Raw genomic sequence first — 21,833 nt, 5'->3', positions numbered from 1 at the left:
TGTATGAAGGTGTCTGGGTGGAGCTTCCTCTGTTTGATGGCTGCTTTCCCAAACGAGGTGAACGCATAACACACCACCTGCAAGTCCTGAGTCTGGAGACACACACAGGTGTCTGTCAAACCAGATATCACACACAGATTAGAGTTGTGTGTGTGTTGGGGAGTGTAAGGGCCTGTGAGGGTGTGTTTGTGATCAACACAACACCTGCGATGGTCCAATCTGACCACTACGGGGAAGCAGAGTCATGAATGTGTGTGTGTATTTTTGTGTGTGTGTGTGTGTGTGTGTGTGTGTGTGTGTGTGTGTGTGTGTGTGTGTGTGTGTGTGTGTGTGTGTGTGTGTGTGTGTGTGTGTGTGTGTGTGTGCTCACAGTCTCGAAGTACTGTTGCTTGGCATGTGCAACGTCACTCCTGACTCTGTCATCCACAGTGAAGACCAACTCTTCAGGAAGAGGCATAGGCCGCACTGTCTCAGAGCCCTACATAGACACACACAATACAAATTATACTGTTGCTTACTCACAGTGAAATTAACCTGTTTATTACCTGATACATGGAAGCATAATAGCATATCCTGTTGTCCTTAGGTGTGAGCTATGGCGTAAATTCTTCTAAATAGAACCAGAGTGTAGTTTTATGCTGAGCCAGCATGCTTACGCCCAGGTTTCACTGAAATTAACAGAAGTGTCTCACACTCAGCAATACTTATGCATCCAGTTTAGCAGGCCAGTAAGGAACTTAGAATTAAGGACAAACAAGATACACAGTCACTGAAAATAAGTTCAATAGAAACAGTATTTACCTTCCACTTGCCGTCTGTAGCTTTGAGCTGCTGATCCACATAGTAACCCTGAGTTACCAGCACCATGGCATCGTATGGGGCATGCTGCAACACACACCAGCAATTACCATACATAGGAGCACACTCACAACAAAACATCATCACACTACTGCTAACAGAGGAGTATTGTTATTTCAAATCATCTCTCTCTCTACAAAACATCATTACACTACTGCTAACAGAGGAGTATTGTTATTTCAAATCATCTCTCTCTCTACAAAACATCATTACACTACTGCTAACAGAGGAGTATTGTTATTTCAAATCATCTCTCTCTCTACAAAACATCATTACACTACTGCTAACAGAGGAGTATTGTTATTTCAAATCATCTCTCTCTCTACAAAACATCATTACACTACTGCTAACAGAGGAGTATTGTTATTTCAAATCATCTCTCTCTCTACAAAACATCATTACACTACTGCTAACAGAGGAGTATTGTTATTTCAAATCATCTCTCTCTCTACAAAACATCATCACACTACTGCTAACAGAGGAGTATTGTTATTTCAAATCATCTCTCTCTCTACAAAACATCATTACACTACTGCTAACAGAGGAGTATTGTTATTTCAAATCATCTCTCTCTCTACAAAACATCATTACACTACTGCTAACAGAGGAGTATTGTTATTTCAAATCATCTCTCTCTCTACAAAACATCATTACACTACTGCTAACAGAGGAGTATTGTTATTTCAAATCATCTCTCTCTCTACAAAACATCATCACACTACTGCTAACAGAGGAGTATTGTTATTTCAAATCATCTCTCTCTCTACAAAACATCATTACACTACTGCTAACAGAGGAGTATTGTTATTTCAAATCATCTCTCTCTCTACAAAACAGTAACACACGTCACAATTGGATCCGAAGGTTCCGTCAGCGAAGGAGATGGAGTTGTAGGACTTGTCTCCCCAGCGGATGGTGGGGTCTCCTGTCAGCGCTTCCCGGGTCACCTGGGGGCAAAGGCCAAAGGTCAGATTATACCATACTAAGGATGGTATGGATGCCTGTGGTGTGTGTGTGTTTGTGTACGTACCGGTGTGTAGTTCTCTGCAGTAGCGTAGGGTTTAGCATCGTCCAGTGAGACCACAAACAGACTGCTCTGGATGGTCTCTAAGATGGTCTTATTGGCTGGATCTATACCTATCAGATACTCCCTGGCCTACAGACACAGAGAGAGCGAGAGAGAGGGAGAGTGAGAGAGCGAGAGAGCGGTTTAGGGCATGGTGATGTCCATTCTATTCTATACAGCCAACTTCACACACACCTTAGCCCAGCGTGTCCTCTCCTCTGAGGTGAGAGCAGCAACACCATCTCCCGCTGGCTCCCCCTCACAACACTGCTTCACATGGGTCAGCTGCCTACACACACACACACACACACACACACACACACACACACACACACACACACACACACACACACACACACACACACACACACACACACACACACACACACACACACACACACACACACACACACACACACACACACACACACACACACACACACACGGCACATAAATACATGCAAATATATGCAGATGCACACAAATACAACATACCTAAATATCCACCGGCCAGAATACCTGAGCAGCTCTGGAGGGGTAAGAATGTGTCCATCACACACTGCATCAAACGAGAAGAAACGTCCCTTACACATCACCACCACATGGGAGGGGCATGGACCCTCGCTCTCTACAACACACACAGAAAAAACATCAATACATACAGTACCAGTCAAAAGTTTGGACACACCTAATCATTCAAGGGTTTTTCTTTATTTTTACAATTTTCTACATTGTAGAATAATAGTGAAGACATCAAAACTATGAAATAACACATATGGAATCATGCGCTAACCAAAAAAGTGTTAAACAAATCAACCTATATTTTATATTTGAGATTCTTCAAAGTAGCCACTCCTTGCCTTGATGGCAGCTTTGCACTTTCTTGACATTCACTCAACCAGCTTCACCTGGAATGCTTATCCAACAGTTTTTAAGGAGTTCCCACATATGTTGAGCACTTGTTGGCTGCTTTTCCTTCACTCTGCGGTCCAACTGATCCCAAACCATCTAAATTGGGTTAGGTCGGGTGATTGTGGAGGCCAGGTCATCTGATGCAGCAGTCCATCACTCTCCTTAGTCAAATAGCCCTTATTTTGGGTCATTGTCCTGATGTGTTCGGTCATTGTCCTTTTGAAAAACAAATGATAGTCAAACCAGATGGGATGGCGTATCGATGCAGAATGCTGTGGTAGCCATACTGGTTAAGTGTGCCTTGAATTCTAAATAAATCACTGAGTGTCACCAGCAAAGCACCCCCACACAATCACACCTCCTCCTCCATGCTTCACAGTGGGAACCGCACATGCAGAGATAATCTGTTCACCTACTCTGCGTCTCACAAAGACACGGCGGTTGGAACCAAAAATCTCAAATCTGGACTCATCAGACCAAAGGACAGATTTCCACCGGTTTTATGTCCATTGCTTGTGTATATTGGCCCAAGCAAGTCTCTTCTTATTATTGGTGTCCTTTAGTAGTGGTTTCTTTGCAGCAATTCCACCATGAAGGCCTGATTCAGACGGTCTCCTCTGAACAGTTGATGTTGAGATGTGTCTGTTACTTGAACTCTGTGAAGCATTTATTTGGGCTGCATTTTCTGAGGCTGGTAACTCTAATGATCTTATCCTCTGCAACAGAGGTAACTCTGGGTCTTCATTTTCTGTGGCGGTCCTCATGAGCCAGTTTATCATAGCGCTTGATGGTTTTTGTGACTGCACTTGAAGAAACGTTCAACGTTCTTGAAATTTTCCAGATTGACTGACCATGTCGTAAAGTAATCAATACACACATCCACACACACACATGGAAAACACACACACATACACACACACACACACACACACACACACACACACACACACACACACACACACACACACACACACACACACACACACACACACACACACACACACACACACACACACACACACACACACACACACCTACCTGGGGGGGGGGGGGTCACCTACCTGTCTTAAAGTAGTTGATGATGGTATCCTTGGTGACTCCAGGAACTTTACATGTACAGAACAGCATTCTGAACTGGTCCATATCCAACACCACATTACCAGCTTTATGAGGGTCCAGCCTCTCCCTGGCAGGGACCACACAGTCAGAGAGTGTGTACTGAAGGTGTGTGTTTAGGGATACACAAGGTACGTACGTATACACCGTCCAACTAAATGCTTAGTTGCAGGTTCCTTCTCGACAATGAAACAACAATAAGAAATAAAATATAATAATATGAACATAAAGTAGCTGGCTCAATAGAATAGAATAAATATTTGAAACAACTATAATACAGGAAGGCACAATTTATAGTTCAATATATATACGTGTTTTGGGGAAGGGGGGATTGGAGGGCAAGTGTTTAAATTGTGCATTATTTTGCAATCGTACTAGTAGTTGTGATGCGTGTGTTACCTTAATATATATACACAGAGTGTATAAAACATTAGGAACACCTTCCTAATATTGAGTTGCACGCCCTTTTGCCCTCAGAACAGCCTCAATTCATTGAAGCATGGACTCTACAAGGTGTCGAAAGCGTTCCATAGGGATGCTGGCCTATGTTGACTCCCCCGTTCAAAAGGCATTTAAATATTTTATCTAAGCCCATTCAACCTCTGAATGACACACACACACAATCCATGTCTCAATTATCTCAAGGTTTAACATCCTTCTTTAACCTGGCTCCTCCCCTTCATCTACACTGATTTAAGTGGATTTAACAGGTGACATCAATAAGTGATTATAGCTTTCACCTGGATTCACCTGGTCAGTCTATGTCATGGAAAAAGCATGTTTTGTACACTCAATGTGAGTATCTTACGTGCGAAGCAGGTCCCAGTACTGTAGAGTGTGCCACATGCTTATGCTATTCCTCTGTAGCTGTACTCCCTCTGTAGGGGGCCAGCAGTGCTCTAGGTAGGGTGCAGGACCTCCGAAGTTCACATTCAACTGGGAGGGGTAACGCAATTCCAGATAGGCTGCATTCAACCACCACTCCTCCAACTGCAGGAAAACAGACACACAGAATAAAGATGAAACACTGCAGGGAGACACCATAATGACTGCAGTATTTAAAACACTCAAAGATTCCCTTTCGCAGTTGCTCAGGGTCAAGCATGGTGTGTGACCAGTTCCCACAGGTTATAGCTGTGCAGTGTGTTGTGTGTTGAGTGTAGAGGTCAACCGATTAATCGGAATGGCCGATTAATTAGGACCGATTTCAAGTTTTCATAACAATCGGTAATCAGCATTTTTGGACACCGATTATGGCAGATTACATTGCACTCCACGAGAAGACTGCGTGGCAGGCTGACTACCTGTTATGCGAGTGCAGCAAGGAGCCAAGGTAAGGTGCTAGCTAGCATTAAACTTATCTTATATAAAACAGTCAATCTTAACATAATCACTAATTAACTACACATGGTTGATGATATTACTAGTTTATCTAGCTTGTCATGCGTTGCATATAATCGATGCGGTGCCTGTTCATTTATCGTCGAATCACAGCCTACTTCGCCAAACGGGTGATTTAACAAGCGCATTCGCGAAAAAAGCACTGTCGTTGCACCAATGTACCTAACCATAAACATCAACGCCTTTCTTAAAATCAATACACAAGTATATATTTTTAAACCTGCATATTTAGTTAATATTACCTGCTAACATGAATTTCTTTTAACTAGGGAAATTGTGTCACTTCTCTTGCGTTCTGGGCAACAGAGTCAGGGTATATACAGCAGTTTGGGCCGCCTGGCTCGTTGCTAACTGTGTGAAGACTATTTCTTCCTAACAAAGACAGCCAACTTCACCAAACGGGGGATGATTTAACAAAAGTGCATTTGCGAAAAAAGCACAATCGTTGCACGACTGTACCTAACCATAAACATCAATGCCTTTCTTAAAATCAATACACAGAAGTATATTTTTTTAAACCTGCATATTTAGTTAAAAGAAATTCATGTTAGCAGGCAATATTAACTAGGAAAATTGTGTCACTTCTCTTGCGTTCATTGCACGCAGAGTCAGGGTATATGCAACAGTTTGGGCGGCCTGGCTCGTTGTGAACTAATTTGCCAGAATTTTACATAATTATGACATAACATTGAAGGTTGTGCAATGCCACCCGTTTGATAAAATACGGAACGGTTCCGTATTTCACTGAAAGAATAAACGTTTTGTTTTCTAAATGATAGTTTCCGGAATTGACCATATTAATGACCTAAGGCTCATATTTCTGAATTATTATATTATAATTAAGTCTATGATTTGATAGAGCAGTCTGACTGAGCGGTGGTAGGCAGCAGCAGGCTCGTAAGCATTAATTCAAACAGCACTTTCCTGCATTTCCCTGCAGCTCTTCGCAATGCTTCAAGCATTGTGCTGTTTATGGCTTCAAGCCTATCAACTCCCGAGATTAGGCTAGCAATACTAAAGTACCTATTTGAACATCCAATAGTCAAAGGTATATGAAATACAAATGGAATAGAGAGAAATAGTTCTATAATAACTACAACCTAAAACTTCTTACCTGGCAATATTGAAGACTCATGTTAAAAGGAACCACCAGCTTTCATATGTTCTCATGTTGTGAGCAAGGAACTTAAACGTTAGCTTTTTTACATTGCACATATTGCACTTTTTCTTTCTTCTCCAACACTTTGTTTTTGCATTATTTAAACCAAATTAAACATGTTTCATTATTTATTTGAGACTAAATTGATTTTATTGATGTATTATATTAAGTTAAAATAAAAGTGTTCATTGTTCATTCAGTATTGTTGTAATTGTCATTATTACAAATAATCGGCCGATTAATCGGTAGCGGCCTTTTTTTTGGCCCTCCAATAATCGGTATCGGCAATGAAAAATCATAATCGGTCGACCTCTAGTTGAGTGTGTGTACCCAGTTCCTGCGTGTCCTGGCTCTCTGCAGTAGTTTTTGGTGCAGGTCTTTGCCGATGCCCTCTCCAAACCTCTTCACTACGGCCGCAGTCACCTGGTACTCCTCCTCCGTAGCAAACGGCCGCACTGGAAAATACACAGACATTTCAGTAACTAGACACATTTTTGTCCAGGGTCCATGCTAACGGCGCTTCTCTGTCACACATGCAGCTGGCATCTCACCTGCATCCAGGTACTTGGCAAGGCTCGCCTCTAGAGACGGTACAGGGAGAGGAGGCAGGCTATGCTGGTACTGGAACGTCCGCTCAGTGGGGAACTCTGACACCTGGTTGGTCATGTCACCTACAGCACCAAAACACCTGGTTAGCCATGTTGTCACCTACAATACCAAAACACCTGGTTAGCCATTTTGTCAACTACAATACCAAAACACCTGGTTAGCCATGTTGTAACCTACAACACTGTAAAAGGAATTTCCAGGTGAACAAAAGAGAAGAGCAGTCGCAGATGAAGAGAATTTAAAAAAAATCCTGTTTATTACAAGTTGCAACAGGGAGACACCACCCAGCATTGAAGCAGAGAAAATGTCTAACTGGCCTCTTGAAGACAGTCCTTTAATGTCCTAATCAGACAGCACCAAATGTTCTGGAAACAGCAGCCTGAGAGGCTTGTAGGAAGTCAAAACAAAAAGGCAACGACTTTGTCAGCTGCTACTGAATCACAGGGTCCACAGGATGTCATCAATACCATACAACAGTGAAATATCAGCGTGTCCTCCAGTCTGGCATTATGCACTATCGACAAATATGACAATAATACATCTTTTTTTATATTTTATTTCAACCTTTATTTAACTAGGCAAGTCAATTAAGAACAAATTATTATTTACAATGACGGCCTACTAAAAGGCAAAAGGCCTCCTGAGGGACCGGGGATAAAACAATTAAAATAATAATAATTCAGCATCATGTCTATTGACCATCAACCCGCACCTTGAATGTCACAAAACAGGAAATCCAATATGCTAACCATTGTGTTGTCACAACCATCGTATGAATAACTGGACCAAGGCGCAGCATGAGTAGAGTTTCTAATTTGAATGATAGTGAAACTTCCAAAACAACAAAGATATAACGATCGTGAAATACGTAGCGCACATAGGCACTCATACAAAACAATTTCCCAGCTAGCAGGTGGGAAAAAGGACACACTAAGTATGATCCCCAATTAGAGGTAACTATTATCAGCTGCCTCCAATTGGGAACCATACACACACACCAACATAGAAATATAATACCTAGAAACCCCCCTAGTCACGCCCTGACCTAAAACACCATAGAGAACCCCGAGGGCTCATTATGGTCAGGGCTTGACATGTGTAGATTACTCTAAACTAAATATTAACTGTCACGGGTGTCGTAGGGATTGGACCAAAACGCAGCGGGAACGTGTAAACTCATCTTCTTATTTTATTAAAGAAGGAAAACAAAAAGAAACACGTATACAAAAACAACAAACGACACTAAACAGTCCCGTCAGGTGCACGAACACAAAACAGGAAACAACTACCCACAAATCCCATAGAAAAAACACCCCTCTTAAATAGGACCTTCAATTAGAAGCAAAGAGGAGCAGCTGCTTCCAATTGAAGGCCAACCCAATAAACACCACATAGAAATAGACATACCAGAACTAACATAAAAATAAACTAACAAGAACATAGCCCAACAAACCCCGAAACACTCTAAACAAACACCCCCTGCCACGCCCTGACCAAACCACAATAACAAACAACCTCTTTTACTGGTCAGGACGTGACATTAACTTCAGTCATCTTAGATTTCCCCATTACAAGCACCAAAACACCTGGTTAGTCATGTTGTCATCTACGGCACCAAAAAAACCTGTTTAGCCATGTTGTCCCCTACAGCACCAAAAAACTTGTTTAGCCATGTTGTCACCTCCACCACCAAAACACCTGGTAAGCCATGTTGTCCCCTACAGCATCAAAACACCTGGTTAGCCATGTTGTCCCCTATAGCACCCAAAAACCTGGTTAGCCATGTCACCTACACCACCAAAACACTTGGTTAGCCATGTTGTCACCTACATTACCAAAACACCTGGTTAGCCATAGACCTACTGTCCCCTAGCCTGGTAGACTCTAGGAATCCAAGTGTGGACTGGACAATCCTCCACTTTTGTCTAACTTTTAGATTACATTTTTTTTTATCTTGGATCTTGGACCATGCTAACTGTACGGGAGAGTGGGGTAAATTGAGGCATTTTTCAAGGGAAATATAGTATTCTTTCTAAAAAATATATATTTCAGGATGTTGTGTATCCCTGGAAATAATCAGAATTAATGTAAACAGTTTTGAAAACATAGTTTGTCACACAAAAAGTGGTCTCTTGGCACCACATACCATGGGGTAAGTTGAGCTGCAGGACAGGGTGAATTAAAGCACCTACACATTTCTGTACTGAATGAAATAATACCACTACCTTTTAAAACCATGTCTATCTTTATTTATTTTCTAAACACATCTTTTTTTTGCATTTAATCACTTTAAGCACATTTTTAAGCTGCAAAATGTAACTTGTTGGGCAACCTAACCAAATTCAATGTGAGTTCTGTCGTTCTCATTCAAAGCAAGTCTAAGAAGCAGTAGATATGTTCTATGTGGGCTATTTCTATGCTTCCCATTCTTAAGTTTAGATTTGCGTCTTTTACTTTCGGTTTTGTACACCAGCTTCAAATAGCTGAAAATACAATATTTTTGGTTATTGAAAATATTTCACAGTGGTTTAGATGGTACAATGATTCTCTATACTCCTCACACTCAACTCTGGACCTCGAAGCCAGTTCCCCTGCATTTTTTCATTGCAAGATGGCGCCGACAGATGGTCGCCTCGCTTCGAGTCCTTAGGAAACTATGCAGTATTTAGTTTTTTTAATGTATTATAAGCATTTTGCTACACTCACATTAACATCTGCATGTGACCAATAAAATTTGATTTGATCAAGGACTGATTTAGCCCTGGGACATCAGGTGGGTGCAATTCATTATCAGGTAGAACAGAAAACCAGTAGGCTTCAGATCTTGTAGGGTAAGAGTTGAATACCACTGCTCTAAACACTGATTATACAAAAATTAGGAACACCTTCTTAATATTGAGTTGCACCCCCATTTGCCCTCAGAAGAGCCTCACTTCAATGGGGAATGGACTCCACAAGGTGTCGAAAGCGTTCAACAGAGATGCTGGCCCATGTTAACTCCAATGCTTTGTCAAGTTGACTGGATGTGCTTTGGGTGGTGGACCACTCTTGATACAGATGGGAAACTGTTGAGCGTTAAAAACCCAGCAGAGTTGCAGTTCTTTTTTGTATATTTTTTTCTTTGATCCTCTTTTTCGATATTGTCTTAAAGCTGCAACTTTCCAACAGGCTCGGGAGAGGCGAAGGTGGAGTCATGCGCTCTTCAAAACATCACCTGCCTAACATCATTCCTTAACCAATGTGTCGGAGGAAAGTCTCTTCAACTGGCGACCTGTGTCGCCCCGCAGACACCCGGCCCACCACAAGGAGTCGCTAGAGCGCGATGAGACAAGTAAAGCCCCACCGGCCAAACCCTCCTCTAACCCGGACGACGCTGGGCCAATTGTGCACCGTCCTATGGGACTCCCGGCCACGGCTGGTTGTGGCACAGCCCAGGAATGAACCCGGGTCTGTAGTAACGCCTCAGACCGCTGCGCCCCTCGGGAAGCCCTAGTGTTGCAGTTCTTGACACACTCAAACTGGTGTGCCAGGCATCTACTACCATACCCCATTCAAAGGCCATTCAATATTTTGTCAAGTCAAGTCACCCTTGCAATAATGCATTGCGTTACGCCTGAATTTTTTTTTTATTTGCTCAACTTGCTATTGGCTCAATTTACTCCAAGGTAAACATTTACTATATTAGCCCACACAGCTACAAGGATGCACTTTCATGCTAGGTTTCAGACCTCATACTGAAGCTTATAGAGACCCCAAATGAGCAGCAGCTACTCTTCCTGGAGTCCAAACACATTAAGGCACTTACTATTACACGGACCCAAGAGCAGACTCAGACGAGGAGACTGGGATAATGTAACCAAGGTATTTATTGAAAAACGGGGAAGATGGGGTGCAGGCCAGGGAAAGCTCGGGCGGGTTGCAGGGAGCCAGGTGCTGAGGCTGGAGCGAGGGGAGTTGGGGCTGGGTAAGCAGTTCTGGAGAGGAATTCAAGGAAGCAGTAGAGTGGGGGGGTCCAGGACAGGGTAGCAGGACTGGCGAGACGTGGGACTGGAGACAGGGACCAGAGTCAGAGCGGACAGAACTGTAGCGAAGAGGAAAACATCATCAGGCAAAGGAAAACAGGCACAACACAAAAACAGGATCTATGCAGGAACAAACGGCTAAAAACGCAGACCGACTGAGCAGAGGTTACAATCTGGCAGCGTGGAAGTGGCAGGGCTGAGTATTTGTAGAGGTCTTGATTATGGAACAGGTTGCAGCTGGTGGGGATCTGCTCTGCCTCCAGCACACCTGTCTCCACCCACACAATCACACACACACACACACACAGAGAAAGAGGGCGAGAGCCCTCGGGGAGTGGCGGCAGGTTAGGGAGACACAGGATGAGCAGTAGAAGGCGTGGCAGGCACAGATGTAACAGTACCCCCCCTCTACGGGCGCCAACTGGTGCCCAACCAGCCTTATCTGGGTGTGAGGTATAGAAAGCATGTAAGAGGAAGTGGTCCAGAATATGATAGCGGGGAACCCAGCAGCGTTCTTCAGGCCGGTAGCCTTCCCACTCTACCAGGTACTGCCAGCCACGACCCCGGCGGCGCACGTCCAAAAGCTGCCGGAAAGTATAGGCAGGATGGTCATCGATGAGCTTAGGGGGGTGGAGGAGCTGCTGCAGGAGGAGACATGGGACTGGAACTGATCAGGGATACATGGAAGGTAGGGTGGATCTTGAGAGTAGAGGTCGACCGATTATGATTTTTTTTACCACCGATACCGATTATTGGGGGGCCAATACCGATTAATCGGCCGATATATATATATATATATATATATATATATATATATAAAATGACAATTACAACAATACTGAATGAACACTTTTAATTTAATATAATACATAAATAAAATCAATTTAGTCTCAAATAAATAATGAAACGTTCAATTTGGTTTAAATAATGCAAAAACACAGTGTTGGAGAAGAAAGTAAAAGTGCAATATGTGTCATGTAAAAAAAGCTAACGTTTCTCAGAACATGAGAACATATTAAAGCTGGTGGTTCCTTTTAACATGAGTCTTCAATATTCCCAGTTGCGAAGTTTTAGGTTGTAGTTACTTTTGTAGGCATTTTAGTATTGCCAGCCTAATCTCGGGAGTTGATAGGCTTGAAGTCATAAACAGCGCTGCTAAGAGCTGCTGGCAAATGCAGTAAAGTGCTGTTTGAATGCTTACATGCCTGCTGCTGCCTACCACCGCTCAGTCAGACTGCTATATCAAATAGCAAATCATAGACTTAATTATAATATAATAAACATACACAAATACGAGCCTTAGGTCATTAATATGGTCAAATCCGGAAACTATTTCGAAAACAAAACGTTTATTCTTTCAGTGAAATACGGAACCGTAATTCTGTTATATTTCTGTTACATTGCACAACCTTCAATGTTATGTCATAATTATGTAAAATTCTGTCAAATTAATTACGGTCTTTGTTAGGAAGAAATGGTCTGAGCCAGGCGGCCCAAACTGCTGCATATACCCTGAGTCTGCTTGCACTGAACGCAAGAGAAGTGACACAATTTCCCTAGTTAATATTTCATGCTAACATTAATTGCTTTTAACTAAAAATATATACTTGTCTATTGATTTTAATTAAGTCATTGATGTTTATGGTTAGGTACATGGTACAATGATTGTGCTTTTTTCGCGAATGCGTTTTTGTTAAATCATAACCCGTTTGGCGAAGTAGGCTGTGATTCGATGATAAATTAACAGGCATCGCATTGATTATATGCAACGCAGGACAAGCTAGTTAAACTAGTAATATCATCAACCATGTGTAGTTAACTAGTGACTTTGTTAAGATTGATTGTTTTTTATAAGATACGTTTAATACTAGCTAGTAACTTACCTTGGCTCCTTGCTGCACTCGCATAACAGGTGGTCAGCCTGCCACGCAGTCTCCTCGTGGATTGTAATGTAATCGGCCATAATCGGCATTCAAAAATGGTGATTACCGATTGTTATGAAAACTTGAAATCGGTCCTACCTGTTTATTCCAAGCAGTTTAGTCACCTCAATTTCCTCATTATTCATTACAATATTTAGATGAGGTTTAGGGTTTAGTGAATGATTTGTCCCAAATACAATTTTTAGTTTTTTAAATATTTAGGACTAACTTATTCCTTGCCACCCATTCTGAAACTAACTGCAGCTCTTTGTTAAGTGTTGCAGTAATTTCAGTCACTGTAGTAGCTGACATGTATAAGGGTAAGGGAAAGGGGATACCTAGTCAGTTGTACAACTGAATGCACACAACTGAAATGTGTCTTCCTCATTTAACCCAACCCCTCTGAATCTGAGAGGCGCAAGGGGCTGCCTTAAATCAACATCCACGGCGCCCGAGAACAGTGGGTTAACTGCTTTGCTCAGAACGACAGATTTTTACCTTGTCAGCTCAGGGATTCAATCCAGCAACCTTCCGGTTACTGGCCCAACGCTCTAACCACTAGGCTACCTGCCGTAGTGTTCAGTCATCCGCATACGTAGACACACTGGCATGACGTTGGTAAAGATTGACAAAAGTAAGGGGCCTAGACAGCTGCCCTGGAGAATTCCTGATTCTACCTGGATTATGTTGGAGAGGACTACGCCCTCGGTGTTCGCTTATCCACATTACAGCAGGGGGTGTAAAGCCATAACACATACGTTTTTCCAGAAGCAGACTATGATCGATAACGTCAAAAGCCGCACTAAAGTCTAACAAAACAGTCCCCACAAACGTTTTATCATCAGTCATGTGTGCAAGTGCTGTGCTTCCCAATAAGCATGCTGAAAGTCTGTTGTCAATTTGTTTACTGCAAAATAGCCATGTATCTAGTCAAACACTGTAAAAAAGCCTGTCCCTTTAAGAACTCAGTGATGACATCACAGCTATCACAAGCTGGCAGAGTGTTTAGTTCATTACTAAGTGCAGCTGGCAACCTACTGCTGTGAACACAAATTTCAGTTTTGGACATTATTTTCTTTCTGGTGAATTTATTCATCACTGTGTGTGAAAACCAAAACTGTAAGTAATGTATATGTTTTCCCCTTGTTTTACTGACAAAGTTGTCAATAGTTAAATAATATTTTTGTAATTATTACAGCATTATGTGTCTCGTTTTTATGCTCGCTATCTAACATTCTTAGCTACATTTTTGCCTGTCATTGTTAGCTGGTTAGTCTGATGTTGCTAGCCACTTGTATTTTTGTTTCAGTCATTGGTTTAGTATAACAGATGAGAGCTGTATATCTTGTTTGTTATTGCTAAATGAATGTACGTTATCTTAGTATTGATGCCATTGTATTCATTATTTCCAGATCACATCTTGTATGGATAAATGGACAATTAATTGGATAATACCAGCTGAGTGACATGGCACAGAATTGCAAACATTGTTAATCTCCAATCAACATGAAGAACCCTAAACTGAGTAACTGTCTTTCTCACCGTTTCTCTAATAAGAGTACAATCTCCATAACAATAACCTACTCAATCAATGTATACATTACAGAGGCATCAACCTCTAAATCGAAAACAAAAAAATCTCAAAGTGTACTAAGGGTTGGTAACAGGCTGATTGGTCGGCTATTTGAGCCAGTAAAGGGGGTTTTAGTATTCTTCCTCCAAGCTTGAGGGCACACACTTTCTAGTAGGCTTAGATTGAAGATATGACAAATAGGAGTGGCAATATCATCCGCTATTATCCTCAGTAATTTTCAATCCAAGTTGTCAGAACCCGGTGGCTTGTCATTGTTGATAGACAACAATAATTTGTTCCTCTTCCACATTCTCTTTGTGGAATTCAAAATTACAATGCTTGTCTGCGTTTGTTGTTGGCATGTCATGCCTAAGTTTGCTAATATTGCCAATTAAAAAAATAATGAAAGTAGTTGGCAATATCAGAGGGTTCATCTGATTCAATGAATGATGGAGTTGAGTTTGCATTTTTATAGAACAATCTTTAAATTATTTACTTTGATTTAGATACAAGCATCATGAAACCTCCCAAAAAATGTATGACTTGACGAAATTCCAGTTTTTTGGACCTAACGTTAACTTCCTTACAACTCTTTCCATATTTGGTCAAATTATAAATGTTTATGGTTTCCTAGAAACAAGGGTGGCTCAACCTACCTCTTTGGCTCAATGTACCCCAATGTCCCCTACTACAGTAGTCATTATCTACAAAGATAGTTGTAGAATTTGTAGCTGGGCAATTCCATTGTAACGGAATTACGCTGAGACTCAGGTTTTTCACTTTAAAATGTATGCCAAACAAAAACCATTGATTTCAAAGTTTAACAAACCATACAACCAAATCGGAGTATCAGAGTAATTCCACATAAACATGAAAACTGCCCAGCTAGCTTGACTCGCAACTTTTATTATTCGAGATCAAATTCCATCTTTGCCGAGGCGGCCCAGCCTTGTACCAATCGCATTAATAAGCACGCTTATAGCACAATTGCTCAGCAATTGATTACCATATAAATTCTGGCTACATAACCATATGATGAAACATAGCTAGCAAGTCAGTTCTACTTACTGCAGAAACAAGTGCACTAGCTAGCTAAAAAATAGTTGGCCCCTGAGGCCGTTGCATTGTTTTCACGGCTCGAATGTAGGTCAGTTTCAGTTTGCAGTCCGATCGAGGCAGCTTTATCCCACAAACATGACAAGCAAACTCACCTTAGTATTTTTGCGATATTCTGCTAATTGCGATATGAGAAAAGTTGTTTTCGCTCGTCCATTCAAAATAAAAAATAATGTAGCGGCTATTTTCTAGACTAGACTGTAGAGGAAGGCGCTTGCGGTAGTTTTCTGTTGTTGCTCCGCTCTTGGTGTATGCAGCGCTTCTCATCACCTTTCACCCAGTAAGTGGTCATGGCTAGAAGGGCTACAGCTTTTGTCAAAAGTGTATTTATTTTGGCATTTTAGTTAACTCTGACCTTTTTCCACATTTTAACCTAACTCTCCTAACGTGCTACGTTAATTATCCTAACATGCTGTGTAAATTCTCCTAACCTGCTACGAAAAGTCAAATTTGACAAAAGCTGTATCCCATCTAGTCAACCCCAGTCAGCGGACTGCCAACACCCGGAAGAGTCGAGTGAGTGGTGATCTTATTACACGTGACTTGGCTTTATTCATTCTTCATGGATATCTATTGTGAGACTGCTAAAACACTCTTAAAATAGTTGTTTGATCTTTACACGAGGCCAGATGTGCATGCATTCTTGTACGGTTGCACGTTTAGATGGTGCATTGTCAGCATTAGATCCTGGTGCATTACCTGCCATTACAGTCTATTTGAAACATCACACTCACAGCACCATACAGATTACAGAAACAACATCATTTTAAGGCTGCGTTACACATTTAATGCGCAATGGGTTGTACCATAACTGTGTATTAGTACTATATATATATATCTCAAAACAAGCACATAAAGGCTTCATAATTCATAAAGGTCACGTTAACTGACTGATATTATCTCATAGAATACAACATATTAGATCTCCTAAGCCAACATTTCTGTGTATATCCCAAAAACCCATTCTTTCCCTATTAGAAATGGCCAACAAAGCAAAGACAGAAAATGCTAACTCATTTCTGTTTTTGAGGACAACAAGCTGGCTAGCTCTATATGCAACTGGATTTCCAGCAAAGTTGCTCATTGGTTGTTGAAAATAACATAAATATTTTCCGTGACAACATTTGAGGCCTTGAAAATAGAATTTCAATTATAAAGTCTAAAACAAACATTTAGCTGTTAGCTAGGAAAGTTGTTGTATTTTAAAGTTTAAAGCCAGACTCAGTAAGTCTCATTTACATAATTTGTGATTATGAAGTGAGTTCATAAATACATTTTGACTATCTACACCGATTTTTAGAGTACTCTCGTTTGAGTGTGTCAGAGCGGAGAATAACTGATGAATTTACAAACGCACAACACCAGTTGAATATGACAGGTGTCAGTAAAGGTTGGCAAAAAAAACAATAAAATTGTTGCTAGCAGCACAGTTAGTCGCTCATGTTGCAATTGTGGTGGGAACCATGGAATGCCCAACAAGGGTGAAAGGAAATGACGTGGCCAAAGTCAGGGCTATCCAGAGCATTTCATATGCAGCGGCTGTTATAAGGTTTGAGGGTTCGAATGTCGCTCCTGAAGAGTCCATGGTGGTGGATAGGCCTTCACTGAAGGCTGCATGGATTGCCTTTCAAAGCAAATGTTTGATTTGATTTAAAAGCAGGGGTTGCTTTTCAGCAGCAGGACCAAGATATGTTAAAGGTTAAGAAGGTGGACTTTGTGGCCTTTATAGCCAATGTTGATTAATGGCACTGCCAAGGTGGAGGAAGTCCAGGAAAATAGATATCACTGTCTTTGCGGTGGAGACTTCTCGTGGAGGAGTTGCATGGAGTATTGTCACAAGCCTTTACTACCCTCTCAGGTCATCGAGTCTGAGAAGGGAGATATTCAGATTCGAAGGAAGGGATTTTGGTTTTGTCAATGTGTGTTTTTTAATTGTTTTATTTTGGGTGGATTCAATTAGTTTTTCCTATCACGTATGGGTAGTATTTTTACCTTGTTTTTCTCAACCTCGTCCAGTTGGTGGCGGTAGTACACCTTTTTGGGTTGTAGTGTGCCATAAAACCCACAGAAGAATAAAAATAATTTAGTCACTAAACACCATACGCAAACCGGACGTGCGTCCGCTAGCGATGGGCATTCCGGCTCTTTTGGCTCCCAAACGGCTCTTTAAAAAAAAATATTTCAAGTCAAACAGTTTACGATAGTTTGACTATGATTGGTGTTAAACAATTCTAATTAAATTATTAAATGAATTCATACTCTACCTTAACCACAATCTATTTAAAAATGCATTGGTTTGTTATGAAAAAGAATGCTATTAAACATTTGCATTTAAAGTATAACTTTCTTATATATATATAAACAAAGTGCATATAAATCTAACAATTCAAAACGAATACAATCTGAACAGCATAATAGAATATTGCACCATATCAATGAAAAATAAATAACAATGTGCAAAACTGCAGCATCCCACTTAAACATTAAACTGGTCTCTCTTTTCTCTCTCTTCTTTATTGCCATGTTATAACCAGCAGCACACAGCAATGCTGACCATATTTAGCTTTTATGAGAGATTTGCATTCAGAAATGCAAGCTGCCTCACTTTCGAGGGGCTGATGCGGTTTCTTCTCTCAGTAATTATTTGTCCCGTTTTTGAGAAGACCCTCTGAGGGAACGAATGTGGCCACTATGCAGAGTCTTCCTGTCATGACTTTAGTAAGCCGTGGGTAGACAGAGGCCTTGTTCTTCCACCAGCTCAGAAGATCTGCAGATCTGCTGAGGGATTCCTTCGTGCTGCATCCCCAGTTGCTCTCTCGTCAAACAGCATCCAAACAGCAGACATTTGTGGCACTACTGCTGGTGCTTCTGCTCCATCTGCTCCTTCTTATTCCTGTTGCCCTGGTGCCTGAGCCAGCTGACTGCTGGGGCTGTCCCTCCCTGCTGCTGAGGTTATTCTTTGAAGAGCCTCATCAATCACTCTGGCATTACTGAAGGCTAACTTTTTAAACCTGGGGTCAAGGGCAGCGGTTTCTGATACCACGTGATTATATTCCATTCTGTGGAACTTTCTGTCCATTGATGAACATAGGGTGTCCATCAACTCTGTCACATGTCCTGTGGTTACATTTGCTTCTCTCTGGTGGCTGGCTGTGATTCGCTGCAGACCCTTACACAGGAGTATCATTTTTGAGGCAGTCACATAGCTGAAAAGAGAGAACAGTAACTTATTAGTTCAGGTTCATGTTTTGTCTACTGATACTACATTCTCATCTACTGCTCATATACATATATAATACTAGATTAAATAATGATATGGCAATAACTGCTTACTGTACCTCTCTCCACTGATCTCCACAGTGACCTGCTCAAAGGGTTCCAGGACTCTGCACACCTCCACCACCACCTCCCATTCCTCTTGGGTCAGAGCATCAACAGGTGCATTGACAATGGCCAGGGTAGAGATGATGGCATCCTTTGACTCAAGAAACCGCTTCGACATATAAAATGTTGAATTCCACCTTGTAGTGCAGTCTTGTATAGGCCTCAGCTCAGGCATCCACATCTGGCGTTGAGTAGACTTTAGTTTTTCAGCACCTACTGTGCTCCTGTGGAAGTATTCCACAGCTGCTTTCACTTTGTTCACAGTGGATTTCATCACCTTCAGAGCATCTCTTACAATCAGGTTCATTGTGTGGGCAAGACATGGATGATGGATCCATTTTAAAAATGTAATGGCTTTGGTTATGTTAGCTGCATTGTTGCTAACACAACAGACCACTTTTCCATCTACTTGCCATTCTCTGGCCACTCTCAACAGTTCCTCTGCCAAGTTCTCTGAGGTGTGTCTGTCACTGAACTCAAAGCAGTCCAGAAGACAGCTAGATATCGAGAAATCTTCAATGAAGTGACATGTAACCGTCATATAAGAAGTGGTTACCCTTGATGTCCAGCAGTCAGTGTTAAGGCAAACTGCAGTAGCTCTTTGGACTTTCCCGCACTGAAGCCTGTGTGCTCTTGTACAGTTGTGGAATAAGTGATCTTGAAAGGTTTTTCCTGCTTGAAATTGTGTACATTGGATTTAGACTATTGCTATAATTTCTAAAACCTCTGTTCTCCACGATCGAAAATGGCTGGAAATCGGTGGCAATCATTTTAGCCAATGCAATATCAATTTGGCCTTGTTTTGCTTCAGACATAGACTTTGGCATAAACTGGTCCATAGAAGACTGTGTTGCTGTGGGTCACGGAGTAGGCCTACTTGACTGAGTGGATACATCTCCACGTGTGGAGGTGCTGGCTCCACCACTATCACTAGCAGGCCCGCTAGTTTCTCGACGCTCTGCTACAGCTAGCTTCACAGTTGGGTGCACAGTTCGCATGTGTAGGTTATGCGTAGAACCGGCTTTATGAGATTTTGTTTTGGCAAATTCTACACTGTGCTTTAACATTGTCTACATTATTAAAATGCATCCAAATGCTAATGTGCTTCCGACTCATTTTCCAGCTGTTCTTTTCACAGCTGTCCTTCCTCTCTCTCCTTGGCTGCTAAGTGTGTGACTGTGAGTGAGTTGTCTCAGCCCTCCCTCATGCATCTTTGGTTCATTGGTTGACACTGCGTGTCTGAATGACAGGAACAACAGGTGAGGCTGTTAGTCTGAGCAGGCAGAACGAATGTGTGCGCACCTAAGCATTTAGGCATATATATATATTTTTTTTCGTTCTTTGAATTAGTTCATTCTATTCATTTAAATCTTTTGATTATTCATACCTTAATTTTTCAATTTTTTTACAAATAGATACAGCTCTTCTGATATGCGAACATTCACCTACAAGAGCTGGCTCGTTCGCGAAGGACCCATCACTAGCGTGCGCCATCGTGTGCAAATTGATTTTGTCCCCCCACACCAAACGTGATCACGACACGCAGGTTGAAATATCAAAACAAACACTGAACCAATTATATTAATTTGGGGATAGGACGAAAAGCATTAAACATTTATGGAAATTTAGCAAGCTTGCAGTTGTTAGCTAATTTGTCCTATTTAGATAGCTAGCTTGATGTTGGTAGCTAATTTGTCCTGGGATATAAACATTGTTGTTATTTTACCTGAAATGCACAAGGTCCTCTACTCCGACAATTAATCCACACATAAAACGGTCAACTGAATCGTTTCTAGTCATCTCTCCGCCTTCCAGGCCTTTTCTTCTTTGGACTTTATATGGCGATTGGCAACTAACTTTCATAAGGTATATTACCACAACCGAACTCCATTTATCTTTCAATCAGCCACGTGGGTATAACCAGTGAGGAGATGGCACGTGGGCATATGCTTCTAAAAGCCAATGAGGAGATGGGAGAGGCAGGACTTGCAGCGCTTTCTGCTCTACAATTAGAAGTAACTTATATTTTAGCTCTTGGAAACACAGAAGCTCAACAAGCAAGCAATGATTTGAATAACATGTATGTGTACATTTATTTTGCAACACGAGCGGTGTGGTCAACATGTTGCGCACTCGATAACATGAAAACAGTCTAACCAACTCTGCTAGGGCGAGTAAAAGGGTCAGAGTGAGGTGTTCTCTCATTTGTGTCTGGAAGTAGCTAGACAACTTTAGCCAGTTAGCTTGGGAGTATGACTGCCGTTGTGAGGTTAGACCACTCGGATTAACCCTACTCCTCTGCCAGAGTGTCCAGTGTGCGCTCTGCTCAACGCTCTGAGATCGAAACGCTCTGAATTTACCAAAGGACAACATGTACATCACCAGGACCTGGCTTTCGGCACTTTAGCACCAAATGATTTTCGGTCAACCCCGAATCTTTTGACCTGCTGCTGAAATGGTGTAAAAACTGGATGTGGCTCTTAGTTCATAGAGCTGTGGTTATGTGAGACTTCCGAAGGCATCCAACGGTTATAATCAGGGGTGTAGTGCTGCCAGCGGTGCTCAGCGGAGTGACGCTCCACAACTTCTCAGAATGGTGCTATGTCTCGATAGATCACTTAATTAATGATTAATTAGTATTCTACATAAGACACCGAATATAATAGCATGATAATGTCAGGCTACTGACATCAAT

The 21,833-nt window shown here is 41.6% G+C and overlaps 1 protein-coding gene across 3 annotated transcripts in view; it reads right to left on the bottom strand.

The window, feature by feature from the left end:
* The window catches only part of LOC106576069 (peroxisomal carnitine O-octanoyltransferase-like), a 47,427-nt gene extending 31,191 nt beyond the window's left edge, over nt 1-16,236 (bottom strand). Inside the window, exons 1-12 of one of the 3 annotated variants that reach the window (XM_045698473.2) lie at nt 15,850-16,236; nt 7,064-7,220; nt 6,843-6,967; nt 4,761-4,942; nt 3,898-4,022; nt 2,444-2,552; nt 2,120-2,213; nt 1,889-2,014; nt 1,704-1,805; nt 802-885; nt 371-478; nt 1-92 (exon numbers count right to left, since the gene is read on the bottom strand). The exon at nt 1-92 is cut by the window's left edge and continues 39 nt beyond it. In XM_045698473.2, the coding sequence (XP_045554429.1) occupies nt 1-92; nt 371-478; nt 802-885; nt 1,704-1,805; nt 1,889-2,014; nt 2,120-2,213; nt 2,444-2,552; nt 3,898-4,022; nt 4,761-4,942; nt 6,843-6,967; nt 7,064-7,178 (1,262 nt within the window). In that variant the 5' untranslated portion in view covers nt 7,179-7,220; nt 15,850-16,236. The remainder of the gene's footprint in view (nt 93-370; nt 479-801; nt 886-1,703; nt 1,806-1,888; nt 2,015-2,119; nt 2,214-2,443; nt 2,553-3,897; nt 4,023-4,760; nt 4,943-6,842; nt 6,968-7,063; nt 7,221-15,849) is intronic. The other 2 variants (XM_045698471.2, XM_045698474.2) reach the window with 2 other exon arrangements.
* Between the last annotated feature and the right edge of the window lie 5,597 nt (nt 16,237-21,833).

Source organism: Salmo salar, chromosome 02, assembly GCF_965601325.2.
Source record: "Salmo salar chromosome 02, fSalSal1, whole genome shotgun sequence".
Taxonomy (NCBI): domain Eukaryota; kingdom Metazoa; phylum Chordata; class Actinopteri; order Salmoniformes; family Salmonidae; genus Salmo; species Salmo salar.
This window is presented reverse-complemented; position numbering and strand designations above follow the sequence as displayed.